This window comes from Pristiophorus japonicus, chromosome 22, assembly GCF_044704955.1.
Source record: "Pristiophorus japonicus isolate sPriJap1 chromosome 22, sPriJap1.hap1, whole genome shotgun sequence".
Classification (NCBI taxonomy): Eukaryota; Metazoa; Chordata; class Chondrichthyes; family Pristiophoridae; genus Pristiophorus; species Pristiophorus japonicus.
Window position 1 is genome coordinate 9,743,495 of NC_091998.1, and position 20,467 is coordinate 9,763,961.

At 47.6% G+C, this 20,467-nt stretch overlaps 1 protein-coding gene across 1 annotated transcript in view; it reads right to left on the reverse strand.

Annotated features, from left to right (window-relative positions):
• Positions 1-20,467, reverse strand: part of LOC139234674 (PH and SEC7 domain-containing protein 1-like) — a 162,681-nt gene that overhangs the window by 2,346 nt on the left and 139,868 nt on the right. The window contains exons 12-16 of the mRNA XM_070865353.1: positions 10,712-10,902; positions 7,730-7,800; positions 5,002-5,159; positions 1,891-2,035; positions 23-166 (exon numbers count right to left, since the gene is read on the reverse strand). Coding sequence (XP_070721454.1) covers positions 23-166; positions 1,891-2,035; positions 5,002-5,159; positions 7,730-7,800; positions 10,712-10,902 — 709 coding nt within the window. The remainder of the gene's footprint in view (positions 1-22; positions 167-1,890; positions 2,036-5,001; positions 5,160-7,729; positions 7,801-10,711; positions 10,903-20,467) is intronic.

Below are 20,467 nucleotides of genomic sequence, written 5' to 3' on the forward strand. Positions count from 1 at the left end.
AGGAAATCGCGTGTGTCCTCACCTCAAATTCCAGGTATTCCTCTTTTTGTTTGTATTCCTCCAGCTCTTTACCCTTCACCTTCTTGTCCGGAGGGTACGAGTGATGCTCGGTCAAGTCTACAATCATCGACTTGAGCCTGGCATCGTGAGCCTTTATCTGCTCCTCCTGCGAAATTCAAACAGAATAATGAAAAAAATAAAATGAGACATTTAAACCACCCCCCCACACCCCACCAAGTAATATGGTGGAAGCTGCCACAATCCCTTTGGTTGGTCTGAGAAACCTGCATTGCCATTTTCCCGCTATAACTTCTTCCAGCCAGCAGAGGGTGGCATTGCATTGCCAACAACCAACATAAACATGTATCAGCCGTGGCTCAGTGGGCAGTACTCTCGCCTCTGGGTCAGAAGGTTGTGGGTTCAAGTCCCATTCCAGGAACTTCAGCACATAAATATCCGCTGACTCTCCCAGTACAGTGCTGAGGGAGTGCTGCACTGTCAGAGGTGCCGTCTTTCCGATGAGACGTAAAAGATCCTATGGCACTATTTCGAAGAAGGGCAGGGGAGTTATCCCTGGTGACCTGCCCAATATTTATCCCTCAATCAACAGCACTAAAACAGATTATGTGGTCAGCTCTACCTCACCACCACTTATCTCGACCCCTCCACGGTCTCTAAATTGTCAGACTGCTTGTCCGACATCCAGTACTGGATGAGCAGAAACCTTCTCCAATTAAATATTGGGAAGACCGAAGCCATTGTCTTTGGTCCCCGTCACAAACTGCGTTCCCTAGCCACTGGCTCCATCTCTCTCCCTAGCATCTGTCTGAGGCTGAACCAGACTGTTCACAACCTAGGTGTCATATTTGACCCTGAAAGGGGCTTCCGGCCACATATCCGCAGTGTAATTAAGACCGCCTATTTCCACCTCCGTAACATCGCCCAATCGCCCCCTTGCCTCAGCTCATCCGCTGCTAAAGCCCTCATCCACACCTTTGTTACCTCTAGGCTTGACTATTCCAATGCACTCCTGGCTGGCCTCCGACATAAATTTCAGATGATACAAAACCCTGCTGCCCATGTCCTAACTCGCACCAAGTCCCATCACCCCTGTGCTCGCTGACCTACATCAGCTTCCAGTTAAGCAACGGCTCGATTTCAAAACTCCCTCCATGGCCTCGCCCCTCCCTATCTCTGTAATCTCCTCCAGCCTCAAAACTCCCCCCCCCGAGATGTCTGCGCTCCTCTAATTCTGCCATCTTGAGCAAGCCTGATTATCCACTCAACCATTGGTGGCCATTCCTTCTGTTGCCTGGGTCCCAAGCTCTGGAACTCCCTCCCTAAACCCTTCTACCTCTCCTTCCTTCTTCAAGACGCTCCTTAAAACCTACCTCTTTGACCAAGCTTTTGGTTACCTGCCCTAATTTATTCTTGTGTGGCTCGGTGTAAAATATTTGTCTTATACCACGGCTGTGAGGCGCCTTGGGACATTTTACTACGTTAAAGGTGCTATATATATGTACAAGTTATTGTTATTATCATATTGCTGTTTGTGGGAGCTTGCTGTGCGCAAACTGGCTGCCGCGTTTCCCACATTACAACAGTGACTACACTCCAAAGCATTTTGGGACGCCCGGTGGTCGTGAAAGGCGCTATATAAATGCAAGTCTTTCTTTTTTTCACACAGGAGCACAGACACATGGGTTTCGAAATTCCGCTTCTGCGGAACTGGGGACGCAACAGCTCTGCGAATATTATCACATTAACGCCTCCGTACTCAATTCCTTCGCCTGTTGTTTGATCGGAGGCGCTGCTGCTGCTGTTGAGATATCTCCGATTCTTGCCGGACCGCGTTTTCTCACCGGGCGTAACTAACGGCAGAGCACTCACCAGCGGCAATCTGGTCGCGGTCGTGGGCAGCAGGGGCCGGCTGAACTTCTTCTGGGAACCGATGGCCGCGGGAAACGGCGGCGCGGAAAACGTGGCCGACACCAGGTTTATCCGGGTAATCCAGGATTGCATCAGGTCCGAGCTCCTGCAAGGGGGTGAAAAAAAAATGTGTTTGCAAGATGGGCTCGCAGGTTACGGTACACCCCGCAACATTCCGGCCTGTCGGAGACATACGGAGAAGCAAAGAGGCCCTAACTGAGTCAGATCGCCAGGGTCGGGGTGGGGGGGGGGGGGGGGGGGGGGCGGTGGGGAGGGAGAGTTTCACTTAGGTTACAGCGTTGGTAAGATTTCCCTGTGTCCCAGGTGCAGTGAGAATCGCGAGTTCCCGATACACGGGTCTCTGAATTTGCTGCAATCAGCAAAAATAAATATTCCCATCGCCCACTATCAGCAACTTCGGCAATTTAGCAGCAAGATTTGCCCGGTTCCTTCAATTAATCATAAACGCTTTCTGAAAAAAGAAATCCCATATCATAGAATATTCGAGCACAGAAGCAGGCCATTCGGCCATCACTTCTGTAACCGTGTTTTCTCCACATCAGACACCCAGTGTAATCCCGCTGCCCCGCTTACTCCGCAGTCTAATCCCGCTGTCCCGCTCACTCCCCAGTCTAATCCCGCTCTCCTGCTCACTCCCCAGTCTAATCCCGCTCACCCCCCCCGTACTCAGTCTAATCCCGCTAACCCGCTCACTCCCCAGTCCAATCCCACTCTCCTGCTCACTCTGCAGTCTAATCCCACTCTCCTACTCACTCCCCAGTCTAATCCCACTCTCCTGTTCACTCCCCGTACCCCAGTCTAATCCCGCTGTCCCGCTCACTCCCCAGTCTAATCCCACTCTCCTGCTCACTCCCCAGTCTAATCCCGCTCATTCCCCCGTACCCAATCTAATCCCGCTGCCCTGCTCACTCCTCAGACTAATCCCACTCTCCTGCTCACTCCCCAGTCTAATCCCACTCTCCTGCTCACTCCCCAGTCTAATCCCGCTCTCCTCCTCGCTCCCTCGCACCCAGTCTAATCCCACTCTCCTGCTCACTCTCCAGTCTAATCCCGCTCACTCCCCCGTACCCAATCTAATCCCACTCTCCTGCTCACTCCCCGTACCCAGTCTATTCCCACTCTCTGGGCCAGGTCTCCTGGCCAAGAATCCAACACATTATTATAGGAAGATAGGAAAGAACCGAGAGGAAAAGATCAGCAAGGTCCATCTGGCCAATTCCAACGTTCCCAGACTTTGTCTCGATCTGCTGCCCAACACTCACCCAGCCCCCTCGCAGTTGCTTATACCGTCAGTCCTGTTCCAAATATTCACCACCTTCTGTGTAAAGCATTTAAATCTAAGCTGTCTGTTTGCCATTCTTCTTCCGAGCTTCAGTCCCAGGGGTTTGTGAATTATGCCAAATGATTCATTCAGTATCAATACTGCCCTCAGAATCTTTGATCTTATAAGAACATAAGAACAAAAGAAATAGGAGCAGGAGTCGGCCATTTGGCCCCTCGAGCCTGCTCCGCCATTCAATAAGGTCATGGCTGATCTGATCTTGGCCTCAACTCTACTTTCCTGCCATAACCCTTGACTCCCTTATTGTTCAAACATCTGTCTATCTCAGCCTTGAATATATTCAATGACCCAGCCTCCACAGCTCTCTGGGGCAGAGAACTCCAAAGATTCACCACCCTCTAAGAGAAACAATTCCTCCCCATTCCCGTTTTAAATGGGCGACCCCTTATTCTGAAACTATGCCCTTAGTTCTAGATACCCCCAAGAGAGGAAACATCCTCTCTGCATCTACCCTGTCAAGCCTCCTCAGAATCTTCTACATGTCAATAAGATCACCTCTCATTCTTCTGAACTTCAGTGAATATAGGCCTGACCTTTCTTCATAAGATAACCCCTTCATCTCCGGAATCAAGCTAGTGAACCTTCTCTGAACTGCCTCCAATGCAAGTATATCCTTCCTTAAATACGGAGACCAAAACTGTACACAGTACTCCAGGTGTGGTCTCACCAATACCCTGTACAGTTGTAGCAGGACTTCTCTGCTTTTATACTCCATGCCCCCTGCAATAAAGGCCAACATTCCATTTGCCTTCCTAATTACTTGCTGTACCTTCTTTGCTGCATTGTCAATAGTCCCAGCTCTGTGTAATCTCTCCGTGCTCTGGTGTACAGCCCTCTGTCACAGCTCAGTTTAGTTTAGACTTTTTCATTTACTTCTGTTATTTTGCAATGCCTAGTTCGGAAATAATCAATTACTTGTTCAACTTCAAATGAAAGCGAAACCAGAGAGCGAGAATTCCCCTTCCACCCGACAAGGCGGCACTTATTTCACTTATTCCCTGCTCTTTTCAGTGACGTTCCTGGTCATCACGTTGAGTTCCAAGTCAGTGATTGCCCCCCCCCCCCCCCCCTAATTCCGGCCTCTTGAGCATCCACTATTTCAATCGCTCCACCATTGGTGGCCGTGCCTTCAGCTGCCTGGGCCCCAAGCTCTCGAATTCCCTCCCTAAAGCTCTCGACCTCTCCTTCCTCCTTTAAGACGCTCCTTAAAACCTACCTCTTTGACGAAGACTGTCCTAATATCTCTTTATTGTGGCTCGCTGTCAAATTCTGTTTGATAATCGCTGCTGTGAAACGCCTTGAGATGTTTTATGACAACAACAACAACAACTTATATTTATATAGCGCCTTTAACGTAGTGAAACGTCCCAAGGCGCTTCACAGGAGCATTAGGAGATAAACATTTGACACCGAGCCGCATAAGTAGAAATTAGTGCAGGTGACCAAAAAGCTTGGTCATAGAGGTAGGTTTTAAGGAGCGTCTGAAGGAGGAAAGAGAGGCGGAGAGGTTTGGGGAGGGAGTTCCAGAGCTTGAGGCCCAGGCAACAGCAGGAACAGCCACCAATGGTTGCGCGATTACAATCAAGGATGCTCAGGAGGGCAGAATTAGAGGAGCGCGGGGGTGAGGGGTGTGATTAAAGGCGCTATTTAAATGAAAGTTGCTGTTGTGGCTGATCTACTTTACACTACAAAAAACTCGAGTCACTCACGGAGCTTGGAGAAGGAACATTCTCCAATCCGCTGTCTTTAGATAGAAGACGTTGGGCTTCTTGCTGTAGTCGGAAGCTCGCACGGCCAGTGTGTGGTGAATGCTGATGGCGTTCTTCAAGTCGTCTTCCGACAGCTGTCTGTCGGACTTGTACTCGCCCTGCCACCAACAAAAGACAAGGAAATGAATCAACAGAACCTTCGAATCCCAGAACCTTCGAAGAAGAGCAGGTAGTCCTCTCAACCTGGGGCTGGAAACCCCGCCTATAATCACAGGGCCACCATCCGAGGGGACGGCACTTGATTGAGACAACAAAAGGCGATGAAGAATTTCCGTGCCAGGAGTTGCGGCAGCCTTCGGCAAACCTGATGGCGGCACCAAGACGCCTGAACCCATTCGCCCTGGACGGATTAAACGCGGCCCTGCCAACAATCAGATCTGGAGAAACTGCTGGTCCAACAGCTCTATAAGGATCAACCAGTCTTTCCTCCCATTTGCTCGACAAATTGGCTGCTGGGTTTGGCTCCACAACAGCGCATGCCTTTCGAAGTAATTCTCTGGCCGTGTCCGGTGGATGTGAGGAGGAACTATCTAAATGCAAGATTGCCCAGGCTGGAAATGCTGCGTCGGAACCAGAAACTGAGGGAGGGAAGAAGTTACAAAAAGATTGGGGCGGGGAATGGGGCAGGTGTGGAAATAATATCATTGGGGAAATGTATTCTTGCCTGCCACCATCTTAACTGGGCCTTTTTTATTAAGTGGCCCATGTGTCTGCCGGACTCAGTTATTAATTCCTGCAAGTGGGGGTCCTTTAAAAAAAAGACTTGGATTTATATAGCGCCTTTCATGACCACCGGACGACTCAAAGCGCTTTACAGCCAATGAAGTATTTTTGAAGTGTGGTCACTGTTGTAATGTGGCAGCCAATTTGCACACAGAAAGCTCCCACAAACAGCAACATAATAATGACCAGGTAATCGGTTTTTGTTTATGTTGATTGAGGGATAAATATTGACCAGGAACACAGGGGATAATTCCCCTGCTCTTCTTCGAAATAGTGGCCATGGGAGCTTTTACATCCACCTGAGAGAGCAGACAGGGCCTCGGTTTAACACCTCATCCAAAAGACAGCACCTCTGACAGTGCAGCACTCCACTGGAGTGTGAGCCTAGATTTATGTGTCAAAGACCCTGGAGTGGGGCTTGAACCCATAAGCTTCTGACCCTGAAGCACATGTGCTACCCACTGAACCACAGCTGACACATAAGAAGTCACAGCTACACATGTGCTGTAAAGAACTAGCTGGTTTATTAGCAAAGGTTTAACAATCAAACTGAACACGACCAGTTTATCCACCAGGCTCACATCTGCATGCCTCATTGTGGAAAACCTGATTAACTGGGGTTTTATTGAGTCTTGTGAACATCACATGACTGGCTAAGCCACTCACAGTGCAGCAGCTCCACAACTATTTTCATAGAAATGATAGAAACTTACAGCACAGGAGGCCATTTCGGCCCATCGTGTTCGTGTCGGCCAACAAAGAGCTATCCAGCCTAATCCCACTTTCCAGCTCTTGGTCCACAGAAACATAGAAAATAGGTGCAGGAGTAGGCCTTTTGGCCCTTCGAGCCTGCACCGCCATTCAATAAGATCATGGCTGATCATTCGCCTCAGTACCCCGTTACTGCTTTCTCTCCATACCCCTTGATCCCTTTAGCCATAGTTGATCTGTAAATCAAGTGCCCCCTGATTAAAAGGGGGGGGGGGGCACTATAACCGACAAAATAACCAATTACACTTTGGACGGTAAACTTAAATCAAATTAAAATTTGGTTACCGGAGGTAACGATGCACTCCAGTCCCTCCGGTGCCCACCTCTCGCGGAAGGCCGCGAGCGTACCGGTGGACACCGCGTGCTCCATCTCCAGGGACACCCTGGCTCGGATGTTACCGCGGAAGAGAGGCAGGCAGTCGGGCTGAACGACCCCCTCGACCGCCCGCTGCCTGGACCGGCTGAAGGGCAGCAGCTCCACAACTCTTTTAGAGTAAACCAATAAACATGAGGTCAAGTGCCCCCCGATCTGGGGGACACTCCAAATATTTTGCAAGGCCCTTTTTTGTTTTTTTTTTTTTTGTATTTTTGTAGGGTTTTTTTTTGTGTTTTTTTTTAGGGCATTAAAATTCCATATCTTACCAGTGCCCCCTATAAAAGGGGAGGGGGACACTAAAAACCCCGGCAATTAAAACAAATTAAACTTTAAAACATAAAATCAAATTAAAATTTGGTTGCCGGGGGTGATGATGCACTCCAGTCCCTCCGGCACCCACCTCTCGCGGCAGCTCCACAATCCTGTGAGCATGCGCACAGGTGCATACATTACAGCGTAGAAATAATATCATTGGGCAAATTGATTCCTGCCCGTTGCCATCTTAACTGGGCCCTTTTTTGTTTAGGGTGGCTAGACGGCCCGCCTGGCTCAGTTACTAATCCCGGCAAATGGTCCTAGGATATCATCAGGACCCCGATGGTATTTTGAAACCTGGCGGGGAAGAGGAGGAGGAGCTCCACGGTACCTCCGAGCTTTATCTTCGTGGGGCCAGGAGGAGCAGGATCATCCCAACATACATCTAAATAAAGCAACCGAGTTTTCTGGTAAATGTCTCCTTCTTCTACCAATGAAGCATTTCTCTGATACACCAAAATACCAGGGCGCAAAAAAACAAACCTTTTGTAAGTAGAGGATCATTCCTTTTAACACAGCATAGAAGGTCTTCCAGCCTCTCCTCCCACGGGGAGCTGTGGGAACAAATTCAGACAGGTGACTAATATTCTAGGCTGCTCGGCACAGCACCTTTAAGACATGAACCTTTAATGCCCGTAAATGGCTGGTCTGATAATCATCCGACAAATGGGCCGAATTCAGGCTACAACTGAGAACGGTTCGACTGAAGACAGATGTCCTACCGTGTAGCTTTTTTCATTCTTTTGAGTGTTGGGCATCCTCCACACAGCTTCAGAGTGTAGTCCATCTCGGTTCTGGGGTAATCACATGCTGAGCATGCGTACTGTTGCTGTGATGTTACAGATAGGCATGGTCTGAAAGATGGTCCTCATCCCCAGGACCTGCGCCTGCACCTAGCTCATTTTGACTCATAAGAACATAAGAAATAGGAGCAGGAGTCGGCCATTTGGCCCCTCGAGCCTGCTCCGCCATTCAATAAGATCATGGCTGATCTGATTCTTGGCCTCAACTCCACTTCCCCGCCCACACCCCATAAACCTTGACTCCCCTGTCGTTCAAAACTCTATCTATCTCCACCTTGACTCGATCAAAATCAAATTGGAAGTAACTAACTGTCTAAACTACCCCACATACAGGGCCACATGAGTGGGATTGTGGTGTGTGGAAGATACAGATCACTCAAAGAATGAAGAAGACCACACTGTAAAATCTATTATCTTTCTTCAGTCCGCTTCCTCAACAAAGGAACAACAGTGCATTTAAGGTAGAAAAACATATCCAAGTGTTTCATTGAGGCACAAGAACAAAAATGAATACTGAGCAAAAGACTTACATTTATATGGCACCTTTCACGACCACCAGACATTTCAAAGTGCTTTAGTCAATGGAGTGTAGTCACTGTTGTAATGTGGGAAATGCAGAAGGCAATTTGCGCACAGCAAGCTCTCACAAACAGCAATGTGATAATGACCAGATCATCTGGTTTTGTTATTTTGATTGAGGGATAAATATTGGCCAGGACACCGGGGATAACTCCACTGCTCTTCTTCAAAACAGTGTCATGGGATCTTTTACATCCACCTGAGAGCAGACAGGGCCTCGGTTTAACATCTCATCCAAAAGACGACACCTCCAACAGTGCAGTGCTCCCTCAGTGTCAGCCTAGATTTATGTGCCCAAGTTGCTGAAGTGGGACTTGAACCCACAACCTTAGAGCCGAGAGTGCTGTCCACTGAGTCACAGCTGACACCAACAAAGAGGGAGATATTAGGAGGGATGACCAAAAGCGTTGTCGAAGTGGTTGGTTTTAAGGTCATGAAGGAGAGGCGGGGGAGGTGGAGAGGTTTAGGAAAGGGATTCCAGAGTGTGGGACCTAAGCTGCCGGATGCATGGCCGCCAATGGTGGAACGAAGGAGGGGCGGAATGCACATGAGACTAGAGTCGCAGGAATGAAGAGCTTGTGGTGGGGACAAAGACGATGGCTTCGGGCTTCCCAATGTTTAACTGGAGATATGTTGTGGCTCACTCAGGATTGGATTCAGATGCTGCCCGAGTTGACTGACCAGCCTGGGCTGAGCTGCAATTTCCTCCAGAGAGGTGCTGGAGAGGCAGAGCTGGGGATGTTCAGCGTACCTGTGGATGCTGACCCCGTATCTGCAGATAAGGAAGAGGGAGCCGAGGTTAGCTCGAGGGACTTTGGAGGTAACGATGTAGGGGAGGGAAGAGAAGCCATCGTCTTTGTCCCCACCACAAGCTCTTCATTCCTCCGACTCTAGTCTCATGTGCATTCTGCCCCTCCTTCGCTCCACCATTGGCGGCCGTGCCTTCAACAGCTTAGGTCCCACGTTCTGGAATCCCCTCCCTAAACATTGGTGGAGATCTCTGGCATAGTAATGTATTACAGGGTTTGGATGGGCAGACCCAAGCAGAGGTGCCGTAAACCAACTGTGAGGGCTGATTTGTATAACTCATTGTATTGCGCTGCAGTTAAATCCTTACCATCGTGTTTAGTGTATGTGTGCATGTAACAATTTAGATATGATATTAATTGAAGCCTGACTGATAAATGTGCAGGAAGCATCTGTACCACATGGCACAATCTAGCTGTGTGTGCTGTAAACTATTAGCAATGCCCCTCCCTCCGGAAACTCATCATTGTTACTGGGGATGGGACCTCAATCTTTTCCTCGAAGTTGGATTATCTACATCAGTTGCTTATGGTGCCCCCACAGGTAGGGAGAGAGCCAGTGTGCAAGTCACCTCAGGTAGTTCTTATGCACCCCACTAGTTGCTCAATGGTAGCATAGGTAGAGGTCATCAGTTGGCAACCTAACCAATTTGGCAAATGACTGGGGAACAGCAGCATAGTGGTTATATTACTGGATTCATGATCCAGAGGCCTCAACTAATGATCTGGGGACCTGGGTTCAAATCCCACCATGGCAGCTGGGGAATTTAAATTTTAGTTAATTAAATAAATCTGGAATTAAACAGCTAGCGTCAGTAATGGTGACCATGAAACCACTGGATTGTCGTAAAAACCCATCAGGTTCACTACTGTGGAGGGAAATCCGCCGCCCTTACCCGGTCTGGCCGATATGTCACTCCAGACCCACAGCAATGGCCCAGCAAGCCGCTCAGTTGTACCGAACCGCGACGACAAAGTCAGCGCTGTGGGAGCACCTTCGCCACACGGACTGCAGCGGTTCAAGGCGGCGGCTCACCACCACCTTCTCGAGGGGCAATTAGGGATGGGCAATAAATGCCGGCCTTGCCAGCGACACCCACATCCCAGGAACGAATAAAAAATAAAATCCTCAATGGCAAGACATCTTCCCCGAGCGCAGCGGGACGCTGCACCGTTCTGCACAGCAAGCTCCCACAAATGACCAGGTAATCTTTTAGTGTGGGCAGCGTTGGCCAAACAATCTGCACTCTGCGAATGTTGGTTCGGAGAGCACTCACTTTTCTTCCCATCGGAGTCGGCGTGCATTTTGCGCACCAGGAAGCCATGTTTGTAGGTGGCCGCATTGGGGTCCTGCATGATATCCAGGAATGGATTGCTGCCGCTGCTGATTCTTTTCATCGCCTTCAAGCTGGGATCCGTCCTCTCATCTGCCAGCTCGGACAGAGACTTCCGCAGCTCCTCCTCATTACTGTCGGGAGAAAAGAGACTGACCTTTAGAATATTCGCCGGCCCTCTACTGGTGATAAGAAAGGGTAAAAAAAAGACTTGCATTTATATAGCGCCTTTCACAACCACCGGAGGTCTCAAAGCGCGCTTTACAGCCAATGAGGTACTTTTGGAGTGTGGTCGCTGTTGTAATGTGGGAAACGCAGCAGCCAATTTGCGCACAGCAAGCTCCCACAAACAGCAGTGTGATAATGACCCAGATAATCTGTTTTTGTTATGTGGATTGAGGGATAAATATTGGTTCAGGATACCGGGGATAACTCTTCTTCGAAATTGAGGCCGTGGGATCTTTCACATCCACCTGACGATCTGAAGACGGCACCTCTGACAGTGCAGCCATCCCCCAGCCTAGATTTTTGTGCCTGCAAAGTCCCTGTGAACCCACAATCGAGTCACAGCTGACACGAGTGAATACTCTTGTGGCTCCTAAATCCACGGCAACCCGACTACTGCTCTACTTGCTATTTTATCAGCATTTTTCGATGTCTCCGCGCCAATTCCTGGCAGTGGAACTGGGTTGGCCAGTTGTTTAAGCGTAGAAGTGAAGACCAGATGATCTTTGGTTTGCCAGTAGCGACCTCTTAGCCTCCCATCTGTTAAAGTGAGGACTCGACCTTCACACCACTACCTATTTCGGTCTGAAAATCTTTCTTTTGCTGTCTTTATAGATTAGAGTCTCGGCGAGAGAAGAGGGAAAAGGCATTCCAGATAAACACATTACATCTTGAAAGGCCCGTGTCACTGGTCGGGCTTCACACACATCCAGTGGGGGTACGGTGACATAGTGGTCATGTTGCTAGACTAATAATCTGTCATATATATAGACCATGTATACTAACTGTATAGTCACAGATATACACCAGAGGGCACTGCGGTGGGAGACCTGAGGGTCACCTGCATAGGTGTGCAGGGCCCCGTATAAAAGGCTGCCCACCATGCTTGTGCCTCACTCTGGAGTTACAATAGATGGGACTAAGGTCACAACAGCTCAAGTACAATACTAGACCTCGTGGAGTCATTCATAAGAGCATTAAAGACATAACATAATCCAGAGATCCGGAGACGTGAGTTCAAATCCGACCATGGCAGCTGGGGAATTTAAATTCAGTCAATTAAATAAATGTGGAATAAAAGCAAGTGTCAGTAAAAGTGATAATGAAACTACTGGGTTGTCATTAAAAACCCACCGAGTCCATTTTGGAGAATGTCCTTTAGGGAAGGAAATCTGCCGTCCTTACCCGGTCTGGCCTATATGTGACTCCAGACCCACAGCCTCTTAACAGCCCTCTGAAATGGCCCAGCAAACCACTCAGTTAAGGTCAATTAGGGATGGGCAATAAATGCTGGCCTTGCAGGTAAGGCCCACATCCCGTGAATACATTTTAAAAAAGATAATTACAGGGTAACAGTCCACTATTTAACACATATTGATGTGAGTGGATAGATAATCGTAGGCTTGTGGGACTTCCCCAGAAACACAGGGCCTCACAAAATGTCCCCTTGAAGTGTTTGTGGACTACAACAACAACAACTTGTATTTATATAGCGCCTTTAACATAGTGAAATGTCCCAAGGTGCTTCACAGGAATATTAGGAGATAAAAATTTGACACCGAGCCATGCAAGGAGAAATTAGTGCAGGTTGGGTCAAAGGGGTAGGTTTTAAGAAGGATCTTGAAGGAGCAAAGAGAGGTAGAGAGGCGGAGAGGTTTAGGCAGGGAGTTCCAGGGCTTGGGGCCCAGGTAGCTGAAGGCACGGCCGCCAATGGTTGAGCGATTACAATCAGGGGTGCTCAAGAGGGCAGAATTAGAGGAGCGCAGACATCTCTGGGGGGGGGGGAGGGAGGGGTGGGGGGTTGTGGGGCTGGAGGAGATTACAGAGGTAGGGAGGGGGCACGGCCATGGAGGGATTTGAAAGCAAGGATGAGAATTTAGACATGAAGACTCAGACTAGCACCCAATGGTGTCCTTTCAAGGCCTGCTTGTTAGGATGCAGGGCAAAAGAGGGACAGGGAAGTGTTTGCCAAGCTGTGGTAGCATTCCCTCCTCCCCTTGGGTGTTCAGCAACGGAAACAGGGATCAGTAACAGCCCCAGTGGAGATCAGTCTCTACAGGTAACCATAAATCTCCCTCAAACACCGTCTCGTTCTCAGTCATTTTGCACGTCTTCTGATCCTTTCTTTTGTCTCTCTCGTTTTCTCTCCCAACCGACGGGCCTATTAACAATCCTGAACGGGGGACTGTGTAGTGTATGGAGAAAGAGTCAGACTGAACACTGTGAGCTCAAAGTAAAGTGTGACCTTAGTCTTTTATTGCAGGTCTCCAGAGTGCCTCTCCAACCTGTGAGGCCTCCTTAAATATGTGTGCTCCCAAGGGATTATGGGATCTCTTGGAACTCCGGGGAAGAAGCCCTCTGGTGGCTGTACAGAGTAAATACAAGTCCACATATATAACAGACTGTACCAGTCGGACAACTGTGAAGCAGCTTTGACATTGAGGCCTAGGACACAGGTTTGCCCTCGCTGAATGGCAGGCAACGTGCGAAGCCACAATCACACCTTTATATTAAAAAAAGTTTGTTTTTTTCATAATCAGGCTCGGTGCCCTGTGGAGAACTCACAGCTGTAATAAGGCTCACAGCAGATAATCACAGATGTGCACAAAGAATTCTCACACAGGGACTGACTGCAAAATCAATGCAATTAACAGTATGCTGCTAAAATAAGAAAATCTAATTGAAAAGATGTGCTTTCTGAATCTTTGAAAATACACGTTTCTATTTCAGCTGCCAGATAAAGCCGATATCAAGAGAGCCAATTGTTCCCAGCTCACGTCTGATTAGCTTCCAATTAACTGTTTGCATGCCAGACACAAGGACCCCAGCTATTTACAATATACATTAATGATTTAGACGAAGGAATTGAATGTAGTTTGAAGATGACACCAAGCTGGGTGGCAGTGTGAGCTGTGAGGAGGATGCTACGAGGCTTCAGGGTGACTTCGACAAGTTAGGTGAGTGGGCAAATGCATGGCAGATGCGGTATAATGTGGATAAATGTGAGGTTATCCACTTTGGTGGTAAAAACAGGAAGGCAGATTATTATCTGAATGGTGATAGATTAGTAAAAGGGGAGGTGTCATGGTACATCAGTCATTGAAAGTTGGCATGCAGGTACAGCAGACGGTGAAGAAGGCAAATGGCATGTTGGGCTTCATAGCGAGGGGATTTGAGTATAGGAGCAGGGAGGTCTTACTACAGTTGCACAGGGCCTTAGTGAGGCCACACCTTGAATATTGTGTACAGTTTTGGTCTCCTAATCTGAGAAAGGACATTCTTGCTATTGAGGGAGTTCAGCAAAGGTTCACCAGACTGATTCCCGGGATGGCAGGACTGACATATGAAGAAAGACTGGATTGACTAGGCTTATATTCAATGGAAATAAGAAGAAGGGGATCTCATAGAAACATATAAAATTCTGATGGGATTGGGCAGGTTAGATGCAGGAAGAATGTTCCCGATGTTGGGAAAGTCCAGAACCAGTGGTCACAGTCTAAGGATAAGGGGTAAGCCATTTAGGACCGAGATGAGGAGAAACTTCTTCACTCATAGAGTTGTGAACCTGTGGAATCATCTACCACAGAAAGTTGTTGAGGCCAGTTCGTTAGATATATTCAAAAGGGAGTTAGAAGTGGTCCTTACAGCTAAAGGGATCAAGAGGTATGGAGAGAAAGCAGGAATGGGGTACTGAAGTTGCATGATCAACCATGATCATATAGAATGGTGGTGCAGGCTCGAAGGGTCGAATGGCCTACTCCTGCACCTATTTTCTATGTTAACCCCAAAGCAACGCTCTACTCGGAGCTCCTACACGGCAAGCGAGCCCCAGGTGGGCAGAGGGAGCGTTTCAAGGACACCCTCAAAGTCTCCTTGATAAAATGCAACATCCCCACTGACACCTGGGAGTTCCTGGCCAAAGACCGCCCTAAATGGAGGAAGAGCATCCGGGAGGGCGCTGAGCACCTCGAGTCTTGTCGCCGAGAGCATGCAGAAAACAAGCGCAGGCTCCCCACTCTCCCTTTCCCTCAACCACTGTCTGTCCCACCTGTGACAGAGACTTTAATTCCCGTATTGGACTGTTCAGTCACCTAAGAACTAATTTTTAGAGTGGAAGCAAGTCTTCCTCGATTTCGAGGGACTGCCTATGATATATAAAAGAGTGCACTGCTTCACATTCCGATTTTGATATTTGTATCACTCTTGCCCCCTTATAATTAAAAACCTGAGGGGAGGGTAGGGTGGACAGGTCCAGGGATCCGTATTTAAAACAGAAGCCGCGATTCCTGAGGAAGTTAGCCAGCTTGGGAAGGATGCATCCATTCGGAATTGTGGCCCAAGAGTTCCAGTACTGGGTTAGAACCATACAATCAGAGAATGGTTTCAGCACAGGAGGGCCGTTCGGCACATTACAACATTCCCAATCCCCCACCCTTTCCCCGTAGCCCGGCAATTTATTTTTCCTTTTGAAAGCCACGATTGGGTCTGCCTCCACCACCCTCTCAGGCAGCGCATTCCAGATCCTAACCACTCGCTGCACATCTCAAATAGTCACTTCAATTTCAATTTGTTTTGTTGATCGAGGTAGCTTCATCATAGGCAGTCCCTCAGAATCGAGGAAGACTTGCTTCCACTCTTAACGTGAGTTCTCAGGTGGCTGAACAGTCCAATACGAGAACCACAGTCTCTGTCACAGGTGGGACAGACAGTGGTTGAAGGAAAGGGTGGGTGGGACAGGTTTGCCGCACGCTCCTTCCGCTGCCTGTGCTTGGTTTCTGCATGCTCTCGGCGACGATACTCGAGGTGCTCAGCGCCCTCCCGGATGCACTTCCTCCACTTAGGGCGGTCTATGGCCAGGGACTCCCAGGTGTCAGTGGGGATGTCGCACTTTATCAGGGAGGCTCTGAGGGTGTCCCTGTAACCGAGGTAGCTTATAAGTAAGCTCGCCTACAGCTATTTTCCATGACAAAAAGGACAGCACGCAAATGATATGGAGACACCCCTGACTTCAATGTTTCTCTGCAAGTGTCTGCTGCAGCTGAACAGGCACGTTGGTGTTAACCCGAATAATTCCCGCGGTCACTCACACACTTTTATCTTGTTACACCCAACATCTGTCGTTGGGAAAATGCTGGAGTCCATTATTAAGGAAGCAGTAGCAGGACATTTGGAAAAGCAAGATTCAATCAAGCAGAGTCAGCATGGTTTTATGAAAGGGAAATCATGTTTGACAAATTTGCTGGAGTTCTTTGAGGATGTAACGAGCAGGATGGATAAAGGGGGAACCAGTGGATGTGGTGTATTTGGATTTCCAGAAGGCATTCGATAAGGTGCCACATAAAAGGTTACTGCACAAGATAAAAGCTCACGGGGTCGGGGCTAATATATTCGCATGGATAGAGGATTGGCTAACTAACAGAAACAGAGAGTCGGGATAAACGGGTCATTTTCCGGATGGCAAACAGTGGGGTGCCGCAGGGATCGGTGCTGGGTTTCCTCAACTATTTACAATCTATATTAATGACTTGGATAAAGGGACCTAGTGTAATGTAGCCAAGTTTGCTGATGATTCAAAGATGGGTGGGAGAACAAATTGTGAGGAGGACACAAAAAATCTGCAAAGGAGTATAGACAGGCTAAGTGAGTGGGCAAAAATTTGGCAGATGCAGTATAATGTGTGAAAATATGAAGTTATCCACTTTGGCGGGGGATTGTTGCAGTAAAGAGAGACCTGGGGGTACTTGTGCATGAAACACAAAAAGTTAATATGCAGGTACAGCAAGTAATCAGGAAGGCAAATGGAATGTTGGCCTTTATTGCAAGGGGGATAGAGTATAAAAGCAGAAAAGTCCTGCTACAACTGTACAGGATATTGGTGAGGCCACACCTGGAGTACTGCGTACAGTTTTTGGCTCTGTATTTAAGGAAGGATATACTTGCACTGGAGGCTGTTCAGAGAAGGTTCACTAGCTTGATTCCAGAGATAACGGGGTTGACTTATGAGGATAGCTTGAGTTGGGCCTATACACATTGGAGTTCAGAAGAATGAGAGGTGATCTTATTGAAACATATCGACAAGTTGGATGCAGAGAGGATATTTCCACTCATAGGAGAAACTAAAACTAGGGGACATAGTCTCAGAATAAGGGGCTGTCCATTTAAAACCGAGATGAGAAAAAATTTCTTCTCTCAGAGGGTTGTAAATCTAAGGAATTCTCTGCCCCAGAGAGCTGTGGAGGCTAGGTCATTGAATATATTTAAGGTGGAGATAGACAGATTTTTGAGCAATAAGGGAGTAAAGAATTATGGGGAGCGTGCAGGGAAGTGGAGCTGAGTCCATGATCAACCATGATCTTATTGAATGGCGGAGCAGGCTCGAGGGGCCAAATAGCCTACTCCTGCTCCTATTTCTTATGTTCTTATGGTCTTATGTACACAGCATTAATTCAAAAGAGAACACAAACTGTACTTTCTCTTGCTCTGATAACACTACCCTGTTGTACTAGGGAGGATGTTTCCCCTGGTTGGGGAGTCTAGAACCAGAGCTCACCATCTCTGGATAAGGGGTCGGCTATTTAGGAATGAGATGAGGAGAAACTTCTTCACTCAGAAGGTGGTGAATCTTTGGAATTCTCTGCCCCAGAGGGCTGTGAAGGCTCAGTCTTTGAGTACATTCAAGACAGAGAGTGATAGATTTTTGGATATTAAGGGAATCGGGGACAATGCAGGAAAGTAGAGTTGAAGTAGAAGATCAGCTGTGATCTCATTGAATGGCGGAGCAGGCTCGAGGGACGGAATTACATTGCAAGACCCAAGTCACCTCATTGGCTGCACTGTAGGGATGAGTTAGCTTTCTCTGAAACATCAAACACTTTGAGCGGCACACAAACAACCTGCACTTAACGTAGCAAAACATCCCAAGGCGTTTGAGAGCAGGAATCACCGGAAAATCTGATTAAATTCCAAAACAACCGTCGGAAAAAAACATGAACTAAACAAGCTACACTATATATACACCCCACTCTGCCTCCCACACATTGCTTTGGAGACTCCAGGGTATTCACCGTTAGGTGAACTGCTAATTATTAAAATCACAATCTGTGCCTTCCATCTCCCAGAGGTTATGAGTGTTTACGTAATGGCTAATACATGATCTACTGACTTACAGCAAGACACGTCTAATTCTGGAGTTATGTCAAAGAGTTGCTTAACTACACCATCAGGGAAGAGTTGACCTGAAACATTAACTTTGTCGCTCTCTCCACAGATGTTGCCTGACCCGCTGAACATCTCCAACGTTTCCTGTTTTTATTTCAGATTTCCAGCATCCGCAGTATCTTTGCTTTTGGTTTTTAAAAAGACTTGGATTTATATAGCACCTTTTACGACCACTGGGCATCTCAAAGCGCTCTAGAAACATAGAAACATAGAAAATAGGTGCAGGAGTAGGCCATTCAGCCCTTCGAGCCTACACCACCATTTAATATGATCATGGTTGATCATCACCTCAGTACCCCATTCCTTTTTTCTCTCCATACCCCTTGATCCCTTTAGCCGTAAGGGCCACATCTAACTCCCTTTTGAATATATCTAACGAACTGGCCCCAACAACTTTCTGTGGTAGAGAATTCCACAGGTTCACAATTCTCTGAGTGAAGAAGTTTCTCCTCATCTCGGTCCTATATGGCTTACCCCTTATCCTTAGACTGTGACCCCTGGTTCTGGACTTCCCCGACATCGGGAACATTCTTCCTGCATCTAACCTGTCCAATCCCATCAGAATTTTATATGTTTCGATGAGGTCCCCTCTCATTCGTCTAAATTCCATTGAATACAAGCCTAGTCGATCCAGTCTTTCTTCATGTCAGCCCTGTCATCCCGGGAATCAGTCTGGTGAACGTTTGCTGCACTCCCTCAATAGCAAGAATGTCCTTCCTCAGATTAGGAGACCAAAACTGTACACAATACTTAAGGTGTGGCCTTACCAAGGTCCTGTATAATTGTAGTAAGACCTCCCTGCTCCTATACTCAAATCCCCTAGCTATGAAGGCCAACATGCCATTTGCCTTCTTCACCGCCTGCTGCACCTGTATGCCAACCTTCAATGACTGATGTACCATGACACCCAGGTCTCGTTGCACCTCCCCCTTTACCAATCTGTCACCATTCAGATAATAATCAGCCCTCCTGTTTTTATCACCAAAGTGGATAACCTCACATTTATCTACATTATACTGCATCTGCCATGCATTTGCCCACTCACCTAACCTGTCCAAGTCACCCTGCAGCCTCTTAGCATCCTCCTCACAGCTCACACTGCCACCCAGCTTAGTGTCATCTGCAAACTTGGAGATATTACATTCAATTCCTTCGTCTAAATCATTAATGTATATTGTAAAATAGCTGGGGTCCCCAGCACTGAGCCCTGAGGCACCCCATTAGTCACTGCCTGCCATTCTGAAAAGGATCCGTTTATTCCTACTCTCTGCTTCCTGCTTGCCAACCAGTTCTCTATCCACGTCAGTACATAACCCCCAATGTGCTTTAATTTTGCACACTAATTTCTTGTTTGGGACCTTGCCAACAGCCTTTTGAAAGTCTAAATACACCACATCCACTGGCTCCCTCTTGTCCACTCTACTAGTTACATCCTCAAAAAATCTAGAGCCAGATAAGTACTTTTGGAATGTACTCGCTGTTGTAGTGTAGGAAACACAGCAGCCAATTTGTGCACAGCAAGCTCCCACTAACAGCAATACAGTTATACAGGGTATTGGTGAGGCCACACCTAGAATACTGCGTACAGTTTTGTTTTCCATATTTAAGAAAAGATATACTTGCTTTGGAGGTTGTTCAGGGAAGGTTCACTAGGTTGATTCCAGAGATGAGGGGGTTGACTTATGAGGAAAGGTTGAGTAGTTTGGGCCTCTACTCATTGGAATTCAGAACAATGAAACGATCTTATCGAAATGTATAAGATTATGAGGGTTCTTGACAAGGTGGATGCAGAGAGGATGTTTCCACTGATGGGGAGACTAAAACTAGGGGGCATAATCTTGGAATAAGGGGCCACCCATTTAAAACTAAGATGAGGAGAAATTTCTTCTCTCAGAGAGTTGTAAATATGTGGAATTCACTGCCTCAGAGCACTGTGGAAGCTGGGTCATTGAATAAATTTAAGACAGAGATCGACAGTTTCTTAATCGATAAGGGAATAAGGGGTTATGGGGAGCGGACAGGGAAGTGGACCTGAGTCCACGATCGGATCAGCCATGATAGTATTAAATGGCGGAGCAGGCTCAAGGGGCCGTATGGCCGACTCCTACTCCTATTTCTTATGTTCTTAGCAATGTGATAACGACCAGAAAATCTGTTTTTTTGTTATGTTGATTGAGAGATAAATATTGCCAGAACACCGGGGATAACTCACCTGCTCTTCTTCAAAATAGGGCCATGAGATCTTTTACGTCCGGT